At 54.6% G+C, this 22,063-nt stretch overlaps 2 protein-coding genes across 2 annotated transcripts; both read right to left on the reverse strand.

Moving 5' to 3' along the window:
* Positions 1–309: 309 nt before the first annotated feature.
* LOC119248714 (vomeronasal type-1 receptor 4-like) lies at positions 310–936 on the reverse strand. The gene has a single exon (XM_037515589.1). It carries the CDS (start codon positions 934–936, stop codon positions 310–312), a length of 627 nt encoding a protein of 208 aa, XP_037371486.1.
* A 17,584-nt stretch (positions 937–18,520) lies between these two features.
* On the reverse strand, positions 18,521–19,538 carry LOC119248715 (vomeronasal type-1 receptor 4-like). The gene has a single exon (XM_037515590.1). The coding sequence runs from the start codon at positions 19,511–19,513 to the stop codon at positions 18,521–18,523; it is 993 nt and encodes a 330-aa protein (XP_037371487.1). The 5' UTR covers positions 19,514–19,538.
* Between the last annotated feature and the right edge of the window lie 2,525 nt (positions 19,539–22,063).

A 22,063-nucleotide genomic window follows, 5' to 3' on the forward strand; every position in this document is an offset into this window, starting at 1 on the left:
CAGGTTTTGCATGGAACAAGAATTGAAGATGCACAAACAAAGCAAGTCGTGTCATTGCTGGCGACCGTGCAGACTGCTGCCCACCGAAGACCACCCTCACGGCACCCCTTCCCCCAACAAGGCAGTCACCACGGCCGATGAGAGTTGTGGAGGGACCCTGGTGGTCTGTTGTCACATCCCTACCTGCACATTGGACACGGAGCAGAGCATGATATTTCACCTGTACGCAGAGTGGGGAGGCTGAATCAACATGGCTTCTCATTTTCCATTGTGTGGGGAATCAGGAGTGAGGGAGGCACACCTGCGGGCTCAGAAAAATGGAGCACAAAATATAGGCATTCTTGGGTCCCTGAGGATCACCAAGAAGGGGCAGAGAGTGGGAAAAAACGACTCCAGGACATTAGAGACCTGCATCAGCAGCAGAGAGTTTTCTAAGGAGAGAGTCATGTAGAACACAATGCTAGAATTCAGCAGGTAGAAGCTGACAAACATGACCATGAGCATCAGGACGGTGCGGGTGGCTCTGGTCTCTGGGGGGCACCCCCGGCCGGCCCTTGGATTGTGGAGATGCCGCACCCTCTGCTGGTGTCTCTGCAGGAGGAGGGCCATGGAGATGCTGGCCCAGCCCATGAGGCCGATGAAGATGGCATCTGGCACCAACCACAGGACCACAACAGCAGCGCTGGAGACTGATCCGGAGCAGAACCAGGACCCCTGGGGCTCAGATCCATTGTCTACGCTCCGTGGACCAGTGACTTTCACAGGAACGTAGGTATTGATGAGGACACCGAGCAGCCAGCAGGTGCTGCAGGAAGGACCCAGGGCCTTGGGGAAAACTTCCGGGAGCACCGTCCACCCCAGTCTTCCAGGGCTGAGAGTGAAGAGCTGGGAGGTGCTCAGGAGGCAGGTGGAGCACAGCGTGGTGCTCCGGGCCATCCTGTGAATAAAGCCTAAAAACTTACACCCAAGAGAGGACAGGGGCTCCCTGGGCACAAAAGCTGCCATTGTGTTTGAGATCCCAATGCAAAGAAGAGCCAAGACGTTGGCCACAGCCATGTGGGACAGAATCGTGTTGGGGAGCTTCTGCCTGCATCCTGAAATGATTGGGGAGAAGTTTTGCAAGAAGAGGAGGATGTTGACTAGGGTCCCCACCCCCATCAATAAAAGACAAGTGATCAGAATGGTCAGTTCTCCCGCAGTTTGATGGTGGTGGTTCCAGAAGGAATTGGAGAGCGCCTCAGCGGGGCTGAAGGGGGTGCGGGCTCTGCTGTCATCCTTGTTCCTCATCCTTGTGCAATGATCTCAGCCATCCGTCCCTGGAAAGCAGCCACTGTCGTGTCTCCAGAGGAGCTGAGCCTGGGGAGCACATCACTGACCCCGGAATCACATCCAACATCTTTTTTCGTATTGACTCCTGTTTCTCCTCAGTTTCTCACTGCCCAGCAGTGTGGGTCTATGAGCTCAGGAAACTTGCTGCCCCTGCAGAGCCACCTGCTGTGGATCCACATGTGGGCAGATGGGTCTCTGGTAGCTGAGGCACCCAGACCAGCCCCTGCTGGGCAGACAAGGGGGCACAGCCTTGCAGACAGAGGCAGAGGGGGATGAAGGGACTCTTTATTCAGGGGCTCCTAATCTAGCGGGGTGAGAACTCTGGCAAAGGAAAGTCAAGCTATTCGCATGGACAACAAATCTGGGATCCCACCTACCCACTGATGAGGCATCAGGGGTGATGGGCAGAACCTTACTTGGAGGAGCATGTTCACCCTGTAAATGAGGTGGCACAGGCACTTATCAGTGCGGTGAGAAAGCATTAATGTCATCACTTGATGAGAATATCCCAGCAGCTAACCAGGGCGCCAGGAATCTGTGCTCACCTGGTTAAAGAGTGCAGGACAGCTGTGATGAGGAAATTCACAGAGCCTCAGAAACGCAGTGGGTGATGTGGGGACCTTGGGAATCATATCGTCGAGCAGAGGAGGCTCTCCCCAAGGACTGAAGTGAAAAAATAAGGAAATTCTGGAGCAGAAAAGTATCAATTTGAAAGAGAACTTACTAAGCAGCGTTGAAGAAGCAGTTCACATGGAAGAGGAGCACGTGAACACCAGGACAGGCCTGTAGGGATGACTGTGCAGAGCAGGAGAACAGGAGGCTGCTCGAGGACATGACAGTCAGAACTATTTGCCCTTCAGAATGTAGCTGGACGTCCAGGCTCAGAATCTAAGCGAACACAATAACTTAATGTGAGAAGACCTTCAATAGGGCCTTCCTGGTGTTGCAAGGGGTTAAGATGTAACCTTGAAGCTGACCGCAGCCACTGAAGCACCACTTCGAATCCCCAGTCACCCAGGGAGATACCCACATGACCCAGCAGACCTCTCCTGGCTCACCTGCTGCTCCCCTCTGCATTGTATTTGGGACAATCTGCCTGTTCTGTTCCCTGCACTGTTGCTGGTGAATCCTCTCACCCTCGGCTCCACACACACCTCTGGCCTGTACCCCAGCTCTTGTATACTAAATGAATAATCATTTCAAAAAAAGAGAAGACCTTCGATAAATGGGGTAGTACAGGAGTGAGCGATAAAGAACTTTAGAGGCAGCCTTTGGAAAAGGAGGGTGACCTCCAAGGTGCCTCCACAGGCTTCTGGGATGAAGCCAAAGCTGTTGTAGAAAGAAAGTTTGTAGGAACAAATGCACACGGTGGGACATTTTTAAAGTTTCAAATAAATAATATCTCAAGGATAGAGGAGAACAAAGTAAGCCCAGAGGAAGCAAAAGGAAGTGAGTGGAAAACATGCACAGAAATGAGTGAAGTAGAGGTGAGGACAACATGGAAATGCAACAGGTAAACTGGGGTCTGGGACTTCAAAAGACCAAGAAACATGGACAGATCTCTCGCGAGAATAACAAGAGAGGAGATGCAAAGAAATGCAGTCAGTAGTGAAAGGGGGCACCGCCCTCGCTCTGCAGAAAAACAGAATCCTAAGAGACCACCTTGAAGGGGACCAGCCAGGAGCAGCACAGCCAACAGGACGTGGACACATTCTAGAAACCCACAACACACCAGACGCTTCAGGAAGACAGAGGAAATCAAAACAGCTGATAAGTGAAGAGATTCAATCACTCATCACAAACCTCTGAAAGCAGAGAATCCAAATTCTCCCAAAACAGAAGGAATCACCCACTTCCTGCAACTCTTACAACATACTGAGAATGAGCAAAACATCCAAGCTGGTGTTTGAAGCCAGCTTTACCTTGATGCGAAACCTGGTTGGGACACACAAGAGGAGCCAACCGTGTCCAGCATCTGGTGGGGAGACGGGCCACACACTCACAGACACGAGGACACACCCTCATGGGCACGTTAAATGGATTTAGCACCGTGACCCAGCGGGGTCCATGCTTGAGACACAAGCGCTCAGGACACACCGGCCAGCCGAGGTGCCCGGGTACTAATGCTGGGAAGCCACAGGGTCGTCTTAGGACAGGCAGAAAAGGCTGTCCCAGTCACAGCCTCCTCTCGTGATCGAAGAAACAGCAGCCCCAGAGACTGGGCATAAGAGGAACGTAACTCAACATGGTGAGCACCCGCATTCCAGGGGCTACTCAGCGGAGAGGCTCCACGCACCTGCTCTAATGCCCACCATGGGACAGGACTCCCTCGTGCCCCAGAACACAGGGTGCCAGCGGGGTGCGGGCAAGACTAAGAGACACGGGACAGCGTGGAGAAGGCAGAAGTAAAAGGAAGGAATGGTTTGGTAGAGAAATATCCAAAGAGTCACAGAAAACTGCTGGAATCAATGAAGCCAGTTGGCAGCTGTGGCGGGAACCCAAATAGTCACTTTCCCCCCATGAAACATCTGAAGGAGAAAGGAAGAAACTGCCCCGTTCACATGAATATCAACAGAGCAAACACTTGGAGTGAATCCAGCCCCAGCCTGCTGAGTCCTGCACAACCCAGGCTGAGCCTTCCCCCCTCCCGGAGACCCCCAACAGGGCACAGGGGAGCACTCACCTGGCCAGGCTCCCTCCCAGCACTGTGCAGGGAGAGCTCAGCAGGCCTGGCCTGTTATAGAGACAGTGATCCCTGCCCTGCCCTCCCCACAGACACCCTGTCAGCACGTCACTTGCCGCAGACACACTGTCTGTGTGGAGAGTCTGAGAGGCTCCGGGGGGTCTCACCCCAGTCCCTCACCGTCAGTTACCTCGGCTGATGGGGGACAGCTCTGGGCAATTACTGGGGTGACCTAATGAGCAGCTGAGCACAGAAAGTTTCCCATGTTCCCTGTGGGAGGACTAAGTTCAGAATCAAAGTGTAATCCGAGGGGGAATGAACATCAAGGCTGTGCCAGGGTCCTTCACACAGTCCCCAGACAGGGATACGCACGTCCCGATGGCCGTCCCCACAGTCCAGGGGTTTCCAGCTCAGGGTGACGCTGTGTCGGTGCAAACTGACTGTGCATTTGATCTGGCGTCTCCCTTGGATTAAATTCCTCCTGTGACGTTTGGCCCCGAGTCTTGTATCCTAGAGGGGATGAGGATGGCAGGTGAGATTTTTATTGCGAGGGGGTCTTGGTTAAGCACTACTCAGGATCTCGGAAATACAAGCTTCATCGAATCTTTTTGGTCCAGCTCCAAATCCAAACCAGGTCACACCTGCCCATGACCCCAGAGAGACCCAGTGATCCTCAGAGGGGTTAGGCTGGCCGGAGACAGCTCAGGGCGACGTTCAAGTTGAGACTAAGTGGGAACTTCCCCACTGCAGCCCCATATTGATGGCCCTGAGTGCCCTTTTCCAGGGAGGAATAGCACCGTCTCCAGGGGTGAAGGACGTCAGGGTCACGGGAAACAGCCTGAGCTGTAGGACTTTCATCATGGCCGTCAAAGACGTTTAACATGAGGTGGGCAACTCTGACAGGTGTTGGTGGGAGTGTGACCAGCATAAAGATGGGAGAAGGTGACAAGGTCAGTGAAGATTCAGGGGTGTTAGCCGACTCTGGGGTGGAATATTATTCAATCTTGAAAAAGGGAGAAAATCCTGCCCTGTCAACCTCATGGGTGAACCTGGGGGCCTTGTCCTTCCTGAGACAGTCCAGTCTCAGGGACAGACCCTGCCTGACCCCACGTGTGGGGGCCTCTGCAAGCATCAAGTGCACTGAGGTGGAGAGAGAACATGGTGCTGTCCAGGGCCAGGAGGGGCCCGTGAGGATGGTGTGAGCCCTAGAGTGGTGTACACGCCAGAATGCGCGTAAATACTTCCAGGTGCTGTGAGGACCTCGCGGCTGTTCTCATCAGCACGAGAAGATGAAACCTTGAGACTGGGCAAAACACATAGGGACACTGGTGTCTGGGGCCTGTGTGACGCGCTGAAGCCTCCCAACTGCAAATTGGAGACTCTGGGCAAGTGTCCTCCGTTCCCTGCTTGGGGGACATGACTGTCTCAAGAGCGGGGAAAGCTGTCGGGCAGGTGGGGCTAAAAGGGAGCTGTTTACAAGCAAGTGTGGTTGAGCTGGGGCCTCAGCCCCGGGGATGTGGAGGCGGGGTCGTTCTTCCCTCTGCTGGGCGTGTCCCCTCCCTGCTCACTGTGGGGTCTGCCATGACCTTGTCCCTACTCCATCCACGAGCTGCCAGAGCCTGCCTGGGGGAGCCCCGAGTCCAGGGCACACGGGCTGTAGAGGAGACGCGCCACTCGGATCTCTGAAGTCACCGGCTCAAAGAATACATGTCATGGAGTGTCCTCTGCCCACTCATTATTAGAGGACAATACCCCCTCCTCCCATCACAATGACGGGAAATGGTGAGGAAATGGCCTCAGATATCTCAGCTAGAAACAATGGTCTGCGGAAACCTCCGCCTGTGACTTTGGTTGTGTGTAAAGGTGTCAGCCCAGCTCTGAGTGCGGAGGGGCTCTGTAAGGTTGGGCCCCACCGGCCCAGAGGGTCAGCCTGAGAGTGCTGTCAGCCTTGCCCAGCAGCGAGTGGGTCTCACAGCCACACACTGGACATCTGAGTGTCCGCTGGACCACATCCCCCTTCTCTGCAGATTTCCACCCTTGGGAATGTCTCAGGCTTTCTCTGCACACTTAGCATGATTCCTCCAGTTGTTCATAGTGATGAAGAGAGAGAAAACAGCAAAACAGGAAGGGCTGCTCTCCTTCACCATGCAGGTGCCTTTTTCTATCTCCTTTCCTAATAAACTGGTATAAAGTGGGAAGGAAACACTTGGGATTCAGAGAGGCTAACAGGCTAACAGAAAAGTGTAGTCTGTTTTCCGGTCTGGACAAGTGTTTATGTGATGAGGAGACACAGACGCTGCTGATGACCACGGAAGAGAAAATCCCCACCTGACCATTCCCATCACTCCTGGGCTGCCATAGACTGCAGTCTCAGGTGCGTGATCATCACAGGGAGCACACCCTGCAGTAACCTTCTCAGAATGGCCTCTTCTTGGTCAGATGTATGTGTCTCCTGTTTACACATCATCTTAGAGATTCTACCCTGCAGGATATGGTACGTGGGTTGTGACCTCAGGCTGCTCCCTCATGGTATGCTGGCCAAGTGATTGTGGGATGACACTCAGGTGTGTGTGCTCTAGGCCTCTGTCCCCCATAGGTAAATTACCCAACCTACCTTTCACTAATTATGGAAAAGTACATTAAATGCCTGAACAATCTCTTAAAGGACGTCTTAGCATCAGAGAGTGGCAGTTGAAGGGTCACGAGTCCTGGCCCTTCTGAGGCAGACCTGATGCCGTTGTGGTTAGATGTGGTTGTCATCACTACATCTATCTCCACTTTCACCGTGTCTGCTTTCTGAGTTGCTCAGGTTCCTTCTCCAAAAATGCATCTCCAAAGCTCCACTTAGGCCTCTGCAGCAGCCTTCAATAATTCAGTGAGATCTTTTCCAAATGTGACTACACAGTTAATGTTTTATTTTTCAAATATGTAGAAACGCCTCTATCACAATGAATATGGGCCGCTTTGTTGCCTAGACCATACACAACTCATGCTCATTAGCCTGAAGTAGAAGTGTATGTGTCTCTTTTAACTTTGAAATTTTCAGTGGACTTTGTTATAAAGAAGTTTTAAATTCACAACCAAATGGAGAGTCAGGTGCAGCAATTTCCCACTTAGCCCCGGCCCTACACACGACCCCGGTTATCCGGCCTGGTGACAAATGGTTGTTCCATTCTCCTCGCGTGTTCTCCGTGGCTGCCACTGCTCAAGTGAGAATTTATGATAAATGCAATATGGACATGCAAGTCTGTTGCTCCCCAAACCAGCTGGAAAAGTCACCACTGGTAGGACTGGTCATAGCTTATGTGTATGGAATGCAGGATTAGACATTCAACTCTATTGTGAAGTTTCTTTTTTATTCTGTTGAGTTTGATATTTTGATTTTGACTCGTTCTGAATTTAAAGAAAGCTGACGCCATCCTGTTATTTGTCCAGTCATTTCTCCCCCTCATTCGTGTTGTTGCTTCCTGGGGTCCCATTCCCAGGCAGATTGTGCAGGGGAAGGGCGGCAGGTCCATCCAGACAGGGACAAGGTAGCCAAGGTTCTCTAGGTGTGGGAGGGCTGTAATCACTTGTGGGGTCCTGAGGACACTCTCGGGATCTAGGGTGGGTCAGATGAGTTTCAAAAGGGCTGTTCTCAGGCCAGAAGACCTGGGGCCTGAATCTCAGGGTTTGTGGAATTTAATCCAAGGGAGACGCCAGATCCCAGGGCCAGCTTCAGTTTGCACCGACACAGCGTCAGCCTGAGCTGGACACCCCGGGACTGTGGGGACGGCCTTCGGGATCTGCATGTCCCTGTCAGGGATGGGTGTGAAGAACCCTGGTGCGGCCTTGAAGTTCATTCCCCCTCGGATTTCACTTTGATTCCAAACTTAGTTCCTCCTACAGGGAACGTGATTAAGTTTCTGCGCTCAGCTGCTTGTTAGGTCACCCCTGTAATTGCCCAGAGCTGTCCCCCATCAGCAGAGGGACTGATGGGGAGGGATTGGAGTGAGACCCTCACCCCGGATCCTCTGAGACTCTCCATGCAGACAGTGTGTCTCTGGGCAATTGACGTGATGACGGGGTGTCTGTGGGGAGGGCGGGGCAGGGAACACTGTCCCTATAACCGCCCCAGCCCTCAGGCTCTCGAGCAGTGTGGTGGAGGGGAGGGCGCAGGCCCGGACAGGTCTCTCTGAGATGCTCCACGGGACGCAGGCATCCCCGTGTCTCCCAAGGAGCTTGTGGGTCCCTGCGTGGCGCCCTGGTGTTGTCTCAGCAGGTGGATAGGGCCGCGCCCTGCCCTGTGTTTCTTTTGCCCTGTGGTGTTTGGGTTGAATTTCGGCTCATTGGTTGAGTTTTGATGTCTGTCTGTGGCCTCAGCCCCCACATTCCTCCCGAGCCCAACGTCCCTGAGCTTCCCTCTGCGGCCGTGGGTGTCTGGGGTCGGGTTGGGGAGTCTCAGCGCCGCTGTGGTGTGGGTTGTGGGTGTTGCTGGCGGGTCCGCTTCACTGTCCGCTTTTTCTCCGCCTTCCCAGGCCCGTGTGTTGAGTGACATCTTCTCCCTCTGCGCCCTGGGGTCCTTCCTGAGTGCCAGTCGGCATCCAGGACAGGTTTTATCCCGGGCCGTCTGCCCATCCCAAGGATGGTGTCTGTCTTGGCCAGTGCCCTGTGGTGTCGCTGCGGTTTACGGGACAATTTGAAATCGGGAAGGAGACGCACCCCTGTTCTGTTTGCCTCGACTCCTCCGGCCCTCTGGCGTGATCTGTGGTTTCATCCAAATTTTAGATCGTTTCTGCTGTTGTTGAGAAGAAGGGCGTTTCTATGTGGGTGGCGATGGCAGAGCACGGACATGTCCACGGTCTGGAACCTTCTGACCCGTGTGCCTGGGCGTCTTCCTGCTCGTGGGTCTCACGCCATGTCATTCAGCAGAGCCCGCGGGTTCCTGGCGTCCACTCTCATGCCCTGCGTGACCCTGACTCAAAGTGTTTTATCGCCGTGATGCCGCTGTCGGAGGGATGGTTTTCTTTCCTCATCGGATGCTTCATCCTGAGTGTGAGGAAACGCAGCTGCATTCCTGGTGCCCACTGGGTGCCCGCCTCCCTGCCCCATGGGCCGATCATCCAACTGCCAGTGGATCGACTCAGGAGTGTCCGTGTATGAATCATCTCCTTTGCCAAGAGCCACTTGTCTACTGCTCTTCAGCTGGGGTTCCTTTCATTTCTCTGGCCCGTGTGTGCAAGCTGGGACACCCGCCTCTCCTGTTGCGGGGTGGGGAGAGCCAGCACCGTGGATGTCATTGACATCGGAGGAAACACTTTCCATTTCTCTCCATTGAACATGTCCCAGAGGGCCTGTCATCTGTGGCCTCTACCCTGTTGAGTTATATTCCCTCTCTGCCCGGTCTCCTAAGATGCTTATTTTTAGTTCTAATGAAAGGACCCTGTGCTCACACGTGCGTGTGTTTATTGCATTCTGTCACCGTGCGGGTCCCTGACGTTTTCCTGAGCATGTGGAACATTCTTGCACCCGCTCGGGGCCGGTGCCTGGTCTGCCATGTGCTGTTGAATTTGGTTTGGAGATGTTGTGAGGAGAAATCCTGCTTATCTGACACTAGGTACAGGGTTAGTCTTTGATGTCCTTCAGTTTCAGGGGTTTAATACTGCATGTTCTGTTTCATTCGGGTTTGTTGGCTTTTTTGGTTTCCTTCTTTGGCAGTTTCCACACTGGTGTGATCTGGCTTTTATGTTTCATGTCTCTGCTTTGTGCAGTGGATTCCACCCTCTTACACCAACACCTGAGAGAATAATAGTTCATTTGTTCTTCCAGAAATTCTTTCCTTGTGCTTAAGTAGTTCTGTCCTCCCATCCGTTCTCCTTTTATATTTTTGATACAAATTTTTTATTTTTTTGCCATTTGTAGGAGGTACCATTATTTTATTACTTATTTTCTTCTAATGCTACAACCAGATGTTACAATGAAAATTTGGAGCGTATCCTAGAGAAGAGGTCCTGGGTTCTGACTCTGGCTGTGTATTACCTTCATCAGAGTTTTGTTCGTTTTGTTTTTTTTTTGTTTGTCTGTTTGTTTGAAGAGCTGCTTTCAGCATAATTTTTGTGAGAGAGGGATAGTGTTGGTGAACACCCTCAACTTTTATTTGCCTCGAAAGCCCCTTGTTTCCCCTTCACATCTGAAGGGTGACTTTGCCAAATGTGGTCTCCCCTTCAGGCAGGTGTGTCTTTTAACACTTTGAATAAGTCACTTCCCTCCGCATGGCCTGTAGAGTTCCTCTGAGAAATCAGCGTAGAGTCTAGTGAGGCCTCCCTGCCGAGTCCTGTCCTTTCACACTTGTCCTTGACTGCTGACAGCTGCAAGACCATGTTTCTTAAAGAAGGTCCTTTGCAGTGAGATACTTAGTTCTCTTAGCTCTCAGACTTGGAAGTCAAGTTCTTTTTGCAGTTTTGGGGAGTTTTCAGCTACTTTATCTTTTAATAATTTCGTGACAATTCGCTCTCCTCTCCTGCCCGTGCACTGATTAGAGTTAGGTTGGCGTTTCTAATGGAGCCTGCTGAACCCCAGATCTCATAAGGGTTCCTCCCTTTTAAGAACTCTGAATTCTTTCTCTACTCTGTCTGAGTCATTTCTAAATTCCCACCCTCCTGTTCACATTTTCTTTATTCCATGTGATCTGCTCTACGTTGTTCAAGGCCTTTGTCATCTCACTGAAATTATCAGCTGTAGAAATTCTGCTTGGCTCCTACTAGAATTTCTGTGTTGTTGGGCAGTACTGGGGCTCATTAATGTCCTTCCAGGTGTACTCCCTTCCTGAGTTTTATTCAGCACCTAGATTTTGTCATTGGAGCTCTTTTGAATTATTCATCAGTTGGATCACAGTGTCTAGCTTTGGGTTAGTGTCTTGGGTTCCATCACTGTCAAATTGTCCTTTACTTTTTGTGACACCCCATAAGATGATTATCGTAGAATTTATGAAAAGTGCCTCAACTCCCACTTTATTAAAAAAATTATTTATTTAAACATCCTTCTTTATTTTTTTCATATTGTAGAATTTTTCCCCTCTGCTGTGTCATGTTAGCCTCCCACCACCAAATGGCCCACAGCCCTCCACTCCCCTCTAACATGCTCTCCTACCCTCTGTTATCTGCTGCCACCCCTTCTCTCCCCCTCCCTTCTGAATGTCTTACATCTGTGATCTGCTTTCAAGGATCCTTCTTACAGTTTGACTTCGTCTGATCCTTTGGCTGGTTATACTAGTTTCCACATGTAAGTGAAATGATCCAGTATTGATCTTTTTCCTTCTGACTCACTTCACTTAGAATAAGCCCTTCTTGTTCCATCCATGTTTAAATGGCGTGTTTATCTACCTTGATGGCTGAGTGTATATTCCACTGTGTATATAAAACACTTCTTCTTGATCCAGTCATCTGTTCTGGGGCATTAGGCTCCGTATCTCGGGTATTGTGAGCATCGCTGCTATGAACACAGGGGTGCAGGTGTTCTTTCGATTTAGCTTTTTTGCATCCTTTGGGCAGATTCCTGAGATTGGAATTGCTGAGTTATGGTTAATCCATTTTTATTTTTTGAGCAGTCTCCACGTTTCTTTCCTTTAACGCTTTGTTTAATTAGATTCCAAATGGTCAATGGTTGGATTAAGAAACTTCATGTGTTCTGCAGAAGGTGAGGTAATACCAAGGTTACAGGTTTATTATTATTATTATTATTGTTGTTGTTGTTGTTGTTGTTTTATGTGCCAGTACTGAGTCCCTGCTGAGGCTGGCAGCCCATCGATAAATAATGTGCCTTCACCCTCCTGTGCCTCAGTCAGAAGCTCTCCCACGGGGTCCAGTGCCAGGATCCACAGTCATCCCAGGATCCTCTTGAATGCTTGGAGGGATGCTTCTCAGGGGATTCCTGTGGTTCTCCCTCAACCATCCTTTGGACAACACTGCTTGGTTCCAGAGTTCATGGTGTACATCCTGCCGGGAGGTCGAACATGAGCTAGCATAGAGTAGATACAAGACACAAAGGGTGCAAGCGAAACTGGTGTTAGTAGTATGTCCCCCAAGTGGAGCCTCCCTGCGGAACATGACAGTGTCTGCCTTCTCAGGAGATGAATGGCTCAGGATACTTCACTGTGATCCAATAACTGCGAAGAATCCCGTCACACCATGGGGAGAGCTTGCTCTGCACTGGGCCCAGCTGGAAGCCGTCGCCCTGCTGGTACATCACAAATCCCTAAGTCTGCAGCGGGGGCGGCCCTGCACACCATCTTCTTTTCTATATCGGGGTGGGGACCCTGGGCTATGTCATTCTCATCTTCCATAACATCGGCCCACTAATTTTTGGACAGAGGCAGAAGTTCACACACACGATTCTAACCCACCTGGCCATGGCCAATGTCTTGGTGATTTGCTCTATTTTGATTCCCCATCCAATGGCTACTTTTGTTTCAAGGAGACCCCGCCTTCTCCTGGGTGTAAAATAGTATGTTATGCACACAGAGTGTCCCGGAACACGACACTGTACTCCACCTGCTTCCTGATCGCCTGCCAGTTCTGCACTCTCACCCAGGGAGAGTAGGGTGGACGGTGCTCTGGGGAGGACTCCCCAAGTTCCCAGGTCCTTCCAGCTACATCTGCTGGATATTCGGTTTCTTAATTAATGTCTATATACCTGTGAAGGTCACTGGTTCAAGGAGTATGATCTATGAGACTCACCCCCTGGCGAATTGGTCAGCTGCACCAGCGTGGTCCTGTGGTCAGTGCCTGACGCCGTCTTCATCAGCCTCATAGGCTAGGCCAGCATCTCCGTGGCCCTCCTCCTGTGCAGACACCGGCAGAGGGTGCGGCACCTCCACAACCCCAGGGCCGGCCAGGGGTTCACACCGCACCAGGGCCACCCTCACCATCCTCAGGTCATCTTTGTCAGCTTCCGCATGCTGATCACTGCTTTTGTGTTATCGTGGCTGCTTAGACACTAGTCTGCGGTTGATACAGGTGTCCAGTTCCCTACTCTCTGCCCCTTCCTCATGGACCTCGTGGCCTCCAGATGGTGAAGCCTCTGTTCCTGAACTCTTAGGAATGGGCTCAGCATCACATCACCCCATCCCCTCACCATTTTCCCTGTACCCTTTTGTTACATCCATGTACATCCCTGTGGAGGGCTGTGCGTGAACACCTGCATCATCCTCACAGAATTCGCTGTCCCTTCATCCCTGTACCGCTGACCTGCTTAACTCCCAGCGCCTTCCCTTCTGGTGGTCCTGATGAATGTTCATTGTCTGAGAGTGTGTTTTAGATTAGTCAGTTCATGAATGTGCTTGCATTCCACGTAGAGTAAGATCATGCAGTGTTTTTTTCATGTGACTTTCTGTAATGAGACCTGTGGTCCAGTTCTGTTCATTAGTTGCCGATGTCAGGGTTTTACCAACTTCACAGCGACGTAGTAGTCCCCCGAGTGTTGTGTCCCATCTTCTTTATCTGTCCATCGGGTGTGAGGACCTGGTTGTTTCCCACCCTGGGCTACTGCAGGGCCCTGCAGGGAACCTGGTGGGGCTCCAGGGTGCCTGCATTTGTGTGTTCATGTCCCTCATATTTTCAGCAATGGTCGCTGGCTCTCCCGGCAATTCTATTCTTAGCACAAAGCAGCCTTTCCCAGCTTCTTCCGTAACAGTCGCTCCCTTTCTGTTGCAGCCAGAAATGTTTGAGGGTCTCTGCACATCATCGATAGCTCCCCTTCCTGGACTTTCGTCACAGCCCACCTCACAGCATATTAGAACTTAGGAGATAAAAGGGCGTAATCTTCTGAGAAGTTTCTTCTGGTGAATCCCCCCATTGGCTTCACCCCATCTTTGACCTGCCCACATGGTCCAAGTTGACCATCTTTTGAGTAAAACCGTCTGTTACCAAATGGAACAATTTCCACAAAGGTCAAACCACTGAACTAATGCTGGAAGCAGATTTCACTCATAAACACGGAATTTCCTCGCGGTCCATGCCAGTTTTTCAACAGCAAATCTATATGCAACTTACACAAATATATTAAAAAACCAAAAATTACACTTGGGCTGAGAGTGGCCAGAGCCACAGAAGCCACCTTCCCCCTAGGCTGACTAAGCACAGATGCTCCATCTCCTGACTCAAGCCCAAATCTATTACAAGCAAGGAGAGGGACACCCCGCAACCCCAAAATAAGCCGTCTCTAGCTCTGCCATCTGCTGTGTCAAGAGAAAACATAGTGTAGTGCACAAGACCTTCAGTGGAAGGAACGTTAATCATTTGTGTGCAGCAGGAAGGACTAAGAATGCGTGTCCACATCAAGCACCTGACGTTGCCTGTAGCCTCCTGGGGAAGGCCCAGCCTAGGGGGCCTGGACTAGAGCAGACGCCTGCGGCCTGTATGTCCGCCCCAAGTCTACAGCACCTTCCGGTGGGTCCCTCAGGAAAGGGAGGTAGGACCAGGTGAATTGGAGGAAAGACCAAACCCAATGGAGATGAAGGCTGCCCCTGTCACCTCCCCACGAGTCTCACGCCACGTCTGTGTCACGTGTCTTCTTCCAGGCCCCCGAGTCCCAGGTCTAGAAGCAAGTGCAGCTTCTTCCCAGGTCTTTGTGCCACGTATCTCCTCGGGGCTGCTCCATCTTCTTTTTTTCTCCCCAGCCTCCTCTCCAGGCACCTCCCCCCTGCTCAGCGCCATACTTGCCTGGGGGGGGGTGGGGCAGGGAACCTGGAATCTTGCCTTTCCCTTGGTCCCTCCTGTGACCCCTGGAATTGAGTCTGGGGAGCAGCCCCTTGTGCAGTGAGAGTTTCTTGTTTGGAGGGAGAAGAGGACAGGGTCAGGCCCTGCCCCCGACCTGCCCAGCACACACCTGAGCCTCTGAGCAAGTGCTCCCAGTGGGTGGAGGTGTCGGGGGGGGGGGGAGGACGCGGCCGGACATGCCTGTGCCCTCAGACTCATCCCTGCGGTCAGTGACAGTGACGGGTCTGTGGGGAGGGCAGCAGGCCCGACCCTATAACTGGGCGCCCCCGGCTCCCCCCACACTGCTCGGGAGCGACGCGGCCAGGCGAGCTGCAGTCCAGGGGAAGGGGCTCCGCCCAGGGGGCTCGGCTGCCTTTGTGCAGGGCCTGGGCGCCCCAGGGCCCGACCACACCCCTCTCTGCTGGTGCGGGCGGTGGGTGCCGGCGAGACAGTTACAGGCAGCCCCGATATGAAACGGGTGGCCTGGCCCTGGGTCCTCACCCGCGGGCTTCAAAGGGCCTTATTAACACTCCACGGCAGGCGCGCCCGGAAGGTTAGGAAGAGGCGTATTTCCCGGGGACGGGGATGAGGGAACGTCCAACGCAGGGAGACAAGAGGGAGATAAAGGCCTAAGGGCGTCCTCCCCGACCCGCCGACCCGGAGCCCCCCGGGCGCACTGAGAGCTGGCGAAGGGCCCAGAGCCGTGAAGCTGAAAGTGGCCCGAGGCCCTCGTGTCCGGTTTTCTGCCAAACCCGGCAGCTTTGCCCCACCCTCCGCTCCAGCCCCCTCCCGTGGGTGACGGTGGGATGTGTCATTGGCGGGGTCCTGACGGCCTGGTCTGGAGGGGGGTGGAGACCCCGGGCCTGTGTGGAATGAGCTCAGCACATCCTCTCCCCCTAACAGGACCAGGACCCCGACCCGGGCTCTCCACACCCCTGGGCCCGGGGCCCAGCCAGGAGAAAGGAGGTCCGGGGCCCTTGGGGTGGGGGCCCAGAAGCCCACCCCTGGGTGGGGACCCGACTCTGGGATGGTGCATCCAGGGGAGACCTGCCCTCAACTGTCTGTGGCTTCAGGGTCTCCTCTCAGAACTGTGGGGTTTCCCTGTCAGGGAGGGCCTGGGTCCGGGCTCGGGGAGCAGAAGCCCCTGCCCTGCGCCCCACACGGAGACCCTGGGTGGGTGGGAGGAGGGTGCAGGCGGGAGCTGGGGTGTCCTCTCATGCAGGGGAGACCCTCAATGCTCGGGCAGGGCCAGGGCTGTGGTCCCCGAGCCTTTCTCTTATTTCTCCCAAAACTCCTGCTTCGCGAGGGACACGAGATACGACCCTCACTTTTTCACAGGAGCAGCTTGGGGTCCTGACCTCCGCCATCCGCCCTGGGAGACTGTGTTGGGGTCTCTGGTCTGTGTTTGTCCTCGGTCCAGCCCTGCCCTTGGCGCCTCCCCTGGCTGGGGCAGTGCGGGGACGAGTGGACTTGGGAGACAGGCTGGGGTTCGTGCATGGGGGGCAGGGGCCGGGAACCCGGGTCACACTGTGCTCAGCCTCCTGGTGCTGAGGGGTCTCCCCTGTCCCCTGCTGGCCTGGTAAGGCCCCATACATGCTGGGGGAGGCGGCAGTAGAGAAAGACTCTCAGGGGCAGCCCCTCTGGGCTCAGGGTTGTTTCTGCTGATCCGTGCCCTGCTTGGCTCTCCCCGGGTGCCCACCCTGGGTACTGGGGTGGGGGACCCTGAACTTCCTGCATGACGAGGGTCCCCTGTTTAGTGAGGACGTGCTTCACACACCTGTGCAGGGACCCGGCCGTGTAGGCCCCGTCTCCCCCAGGCTCGGTGACCAGACCCACCTGGAGCTGGGGAGCAGGCCTAGAACCCCGCCAGGAGCGCCCCCAGGAGGGCAGTGATGAGCCAGGCTCTGTCGGGCTCATGGGCGTGTGATGGGAAGAGCCTGGGCTGTGGTCAGGGGACACTGTGGGTGTGGCCAGCGCTCAGGGCCGATCCAGAGGCCTCTCTGCCTAGCCAGGACCCGGCCCTCGGCCTGTCTTGGCGCCCGGGCAGGAGACCCTGGTGTCTGGGGGCGCAGCCTCGTGTCTGGAGTGGGGGCATCAGCATCCCCGCAAGGAGTCTGGGTGCATCTCCGGTCCACAGTTGGAATCCGTGGCTCTGAGCCTATGTTGGTGTTTCAGCTCCAGCTGCTGCTGACCCGGCGCCGGGAGGACGCAGCCGGCGCGCGTGGCCTGTCCTGTGCTCACCCGAGCTCCGCCGAGTCTCCCTCTCCCTGTGTCGTCGCTCTGGTCCCCAAGGCAGTGTCCAGGGTCAGGGACCTCAGGTTCTGGGGGAGTCAGGAAGGAGACAGCGGCAGGAGCAAAGTGAGTAGGCGATGTCCGGCCAGGCTAGACGTGCCCTCTGATGGGGCATCCTCATGCCCGGGTCCCCTGCGCCAGCCCTTGCCTGGGCACGCCCAACGGCCCACTCTCTGTCTCCCCAGAGCCCTGCCCTGGGCCTGGCAGGGCCCTGACATGGCTCTTCCTTCTCCATAGGGGTGGGGACGCTGGCCAAAGCCCACTCTTCCTCCACCCATTCCCTGTCCTGTGTGGGCCCAGTCAGACGTCCCCAGCACCGTGCTCCCCCAGCTGTCAGGGCCAATGTCTTGGTTCTCTCCACTGGGACCCCACAGAGAAAGTGAATCACCAGATTGTGGGTTCCCTGTTCTGAGTCAGAGCTCCATGAAGCCAGAAATGCAGCTCTGGGTGCTGGGGAGTGCTGGGGAGCCCTGGCTTCTGGTCTCTTCTTGGGGGATTGGGGCAGGGGAGGGTGCGGAGCCGGGCCTTGGTGTCAGAGGTCATGCAGGGAGAACGGTGTCTGGATGTGAATTCTGGGGCCCTTCAGCCCAGGTGTTAGACGTGAGCTCTGGAACAAACCTGGCAGCCTCGAGGTCCCTCGTAGAGGTAGGCCCGACGGGCGCCCCGTGCATCTGGGGCGTTTGGTGGACTGTCCACCCCCGTGGGCGCTGTCGAGCCGCCTGCACTGAGGGGCGGTGCCAAGCCCCGTGGGGAACCTGCGTTCTCTGTGCGCTTGTGTGACCATCTGAGCAAAAGGCAGATGCTCGCCCAGGTCCCCCGTGTGCGACCTCAGGTGTGGGCCCAGCCGACGTGCGGTCAGGCTGGGGCCCACCGGATGGTCAGCGCTGCCCCGGGAGCATGTGTCTGCAGGTGACACCCTGGAGGGGCCGGGGCCGGACTGTTCTATGCACACAAGCAGCCTTGGGCGCCTCTCAGTGCGCAGGCTCCAGGTGAGCCATTACCACAGAGCCCCTGGCCGGGAGCCAGGGGTGCCAGACCTGGGGGAGGAGGGGAGGGTAGGGAGTGAGGGGGGAGATGCCCTGGGGTAGATGGGGCGAGTCGTCCAGAGAGGCCTGGACGCCCCCATCCCGGGCTGGGGGTTTGTTGCTTGTGGGATGCTTCAGTAAATGTAAGGCGGCGCCGTGTGAGTTTACAGGTAAACTGAGGCACCTTCCAGTACTTAATCGTCCATGGGGCTGTCTGTTCACACGGGGTGGCGCTGAACCCAAAGTGGGGGGCTCGCTGCAGGAGCGGGGAGAAGCATCCACACAAAACACGTGTTTTGGAGGGACCCTGTGGTCTGCTGTCACATCCCTACCTGCACGTTGGTCACAAAGCAGAGCGTGATATTTCACCTATACGCAGAGTGGGGAGGCTGAATCAACATGGCTTCTCCTTTTCCATTGTGTGGGGAATCAGGAGTGAGGGAGGCACACCTGCGGGCTCAGAAAATCCGAGGACAAAACATAGGCATTCTCAATTCCCTGAGGATCATCAGGAAGGGGCAGAGAGTGGGGAAACACATCTCCAGGACATCAGAGACCTGCATCAGCAACAGAGGGGTGTCTAAGAAGATAGTCACATAGAAAACAAAGCTAGAATTCAGCAGGTAGAAGCTGACAAACATGACCATGAGCATCAAGACGGTGCGGGTGGCTCTGGTCTCTGGGGGGCACCCCCGGCCGGCCCTGGGATTGTGCAGGTGCTGCACCCTCCGCTGGTGTCTGCGCAGAAGGAGGACCATGGAGACGCTGGCCCAGCCCATAAGACCCATGAAGATGGCGTCCGGCACCAACCACAGGACCACAACAGCAGCGCTGGAGCCTGATCCCGAGCAGAACCAGGACCCCCGGGGCTCGGAGCCATTGCCTATGCTCCGTGGACCAGTGACTTTCACAGGAACGTAGGCATTGATGAGGACACCGAGCAGCCAGCAGGTGCTGCAGGAAGGACCCAGGGCCTTGGGGAACACTTCCGGGAGCACCGTCCACCCCACTCTTCCGGGGCTGAGAGTGAAGAGCTGAGAGGTGCTCAGGAGGCAGGTGGCGCACAGCGTGGTGCTTCGGGCCATCCTGTGAATAAAGCCTAAAAACTTACACCCAAGAGAGGACAGGGGCCGCCTGGGCATGAAAGCTGCCATTGTGTTTGAGATCCCAATGGGAAGAAGAACCAAGACGTTGGCCACGGCCATGTGGGAGAGAATCGTGTTGGGGAGCTTCTGCCTGCATCCTGAAATGATTGGGGAGACGTTTTGCAAGAAGAGGAGGACGTTGGCTGGGGTCCCCACCCCCATCAATAAAAGAAAAGTGATCTGTAATGTCGGTTCTCCCGCGGCTTGATGGTGGTGGTTCTGGAAGGACTTGGAGAAGGCCTTATGGGGGCTGAAGAGGGCGTGGTCTCTGCTGGCGTCATGGCAGGGCTGATCCTCGTTCCTCATCCTTGCGCAATGATCTCTGCCATCCGTCCCTGCAAATGCAGCCACTATTGTGTCCCCAGAGGAGCTGAGCCTGGGGAGCATATCACTGACCCCAGCATCACAGCCAACATCCTTTTTTGTATTGACTCCTGTTTCTCCTCAATTTCTCACTGCCCAGCAGTGTGGGTCCATGAGCTCACGGGACATGCTGCCCATGCAGAGCCACCTGCTGTGGGTCTACATGTGGACAGGTGGGTCTCTGGGGAGGTGAGGCACCCAGACCAGCCCCTGCTGGGCAGACAAGGGGACACAGCCTTGCTGACAGAGGCAGAGGGGGATGAAGGGAGTCTTTATTCAGGGGCTCCCAATCAGGTGGGGAATCATCTCTGGCAAATGAAAGTCAAGCCTCTCGCCACAGCAGCCCCCACCACCTGGACAAGAAATCTTGGCTCCCCTCCTTCCCGCTAATGAGGCATCAGGGGTGATGGGCAGAACCTCACCTAGAGGAGCTTGTTCTCCCCTGTAATGAGGTGAAAGAAGTGCTTATCAGCACTGTGAGAAAGCATTATTGTCACAAAGTGATGAGGGTTTCCCGGCAACTAACCAGGACGCCTGGAACCTGTGCTCACTGGGATTAAGAGTGCAAGACAGTCGTGATGGGGAAATCCACAGAGCCCCAGAAACACATAGGGTGATAAGGGGACCTCAGGAAAATATCGTCGAGCAGAGGAGGCCCTCCCAGGTCTGAAGTGAAAAAATAAGGAAATTCTGGAGCACAAAGTATCAATTTGAGAGAGAACTTACTAAGCAGCATTGAAGCAGCAGTTCACATGGAAGAGCGAGCACGTAAACACCAGGACAGGCCTGTAGGGATGACTGTGCAGAGCAGGAGAACAGGAGGCCCTTCGAGGACATAACAGTCAGAACTTCTTGCCCTTCGGGATGTAGCTGGACGTCCAGATGCAGAATCTAAGCGAACACATTAACTTAATGTGAGAAGACCTTCAATACTGCCTCCCTGGTGGTGCAAGGGGTTACGATGTAACCCATGAAGCTGACCGCAGCCACTGAAGCACCACTTCGAATCCCCGGTCATCCAGGGAGATACCCACATGGCTCAGCAGACCTCTCCTGGCTTACCCGCTGCTCCCCTCTGCATTGTATTTGGGACAATCTGCCTGTTCTGTTCCCTGCACTGTTTCTGGTGAATCCTCTCACCCTCTGCATAAGAGGAACGTAACTCAACATGGTGAGCACCAGCATTCCAGGGGCTACTCCGCAGAGAGGCTCCACGCACCTGCTCTAATGCCCACCATGGGACAGGACTCCCTCGTGCCCCAGAACACAGGGTGCCAGCTGGGTGCGGGCAAGACTAAAGAGACATGGGACAGCCGGGGAGAAAGTAGAAGTAAAAGGATGGAGTGGTTTGATAGAGAAATATCCAAAGAGTCACCAGAAAACTGCTGGAATCAATGAAGCCAGTTGGCAGCTGTGACGGGAACACAAATAGTCACTTTCCCCCCATGAAACATCTGAAGGAGAAAGGAAGAAACTGCCCCGTTCACGTGAATATCAACAGAGCAAACACTTGGAGTGAATCCAGCCCCAGCCTGCTGAGTCCTGCACAACCCAGGCTGAGCCTTCCCCCTCCCAGAGACCCCCAACAGGGTGCAGGGGAGCACTCACCTGGCCAGGCTCTCTCCCAGCACAGTGCAGGGAGAGCTCAGCAGGCCTGGCCAGTTATAGAGACAGTGATCCCTGCCCTGCCCTCCCCACAGACACCCTGTCATCACGCCACCTGCCCTCACACTCACTGACTGCGTGGAGAGTCTGAGAGGATCCAGAGGGGTCTCACCCCAGTCCCTCACCGTCATTCACCTCGGCTGACAGGGGACAGCTCTGGGCAATTACTGGGGCGACCTAATGAGCAGCTGAGCTCAGAAAGTTTCCCACATTCCCTGAGGAAGGAACTAAGTTCAGAACCAAAGTGTAATCCAAGGGGCAATGAATGTCAAGGCTGTGCCACAATCCTTCACACCCGTCCCAGGACAAGGACACACACGTCCCGATGGCCGTACCCACAGTCCCCGGGGCGTCCAGCTCAGGCTGACGCTGTGTTGGTGCAAACTGATGCTGTCCCTGTGATCTGGCGTCTCCCTTGGATTAAATTCCTCTAGTGCCTTTGGCCCCGAGTCTTGTACCCTAGGGAGGATGAAGACGGCAGGTGAGACTTCTATGGCGAAGGGTGTCTTGGTTAAGCACTACTCAGGATCTCGATATGGAAAGCTTCATCGAGTCTTTTTCGTCCAGCTCCAAATCCAAACCAAGTCCCATCTGCCCATGACCCCAAAGAGACCCGGTAATCCTTGGAGGGGTTAGGCTGGCCGGAGGCAGCACAGAGTGATGTTCAAGTTGATACTATGTGGGAGCTTCCCCATGCAGCCCCATACTCGATGGCCCTAAGTGCCCTTTGTGGGGAGGGATAGCACCGTCTCCAGGGGTGAAGGACGTCAGGGTCATGGGAAACACCCTGAGCTATAGGACTTTCATCATGGTCGCCAATGACATTTA

The sequence above is a fragment of the Talpa occidentalis genome, unplaced genomic scaffold, assembly GCF_014898055.3.
Source record: "Talpa occidentalis isolate TD23 unplaced genomic scaffold, MPIMG_talOcc4v2.1 talOcc4.17, whole genome shotgun sequence".
Taxonomy (NCBI): domain Eukaryota; kingdom Metazoa; phylum Chordata; class Mammalia; order Eulipotyphla; family Talpidae; genus Talpa; species Talpa occidentalis.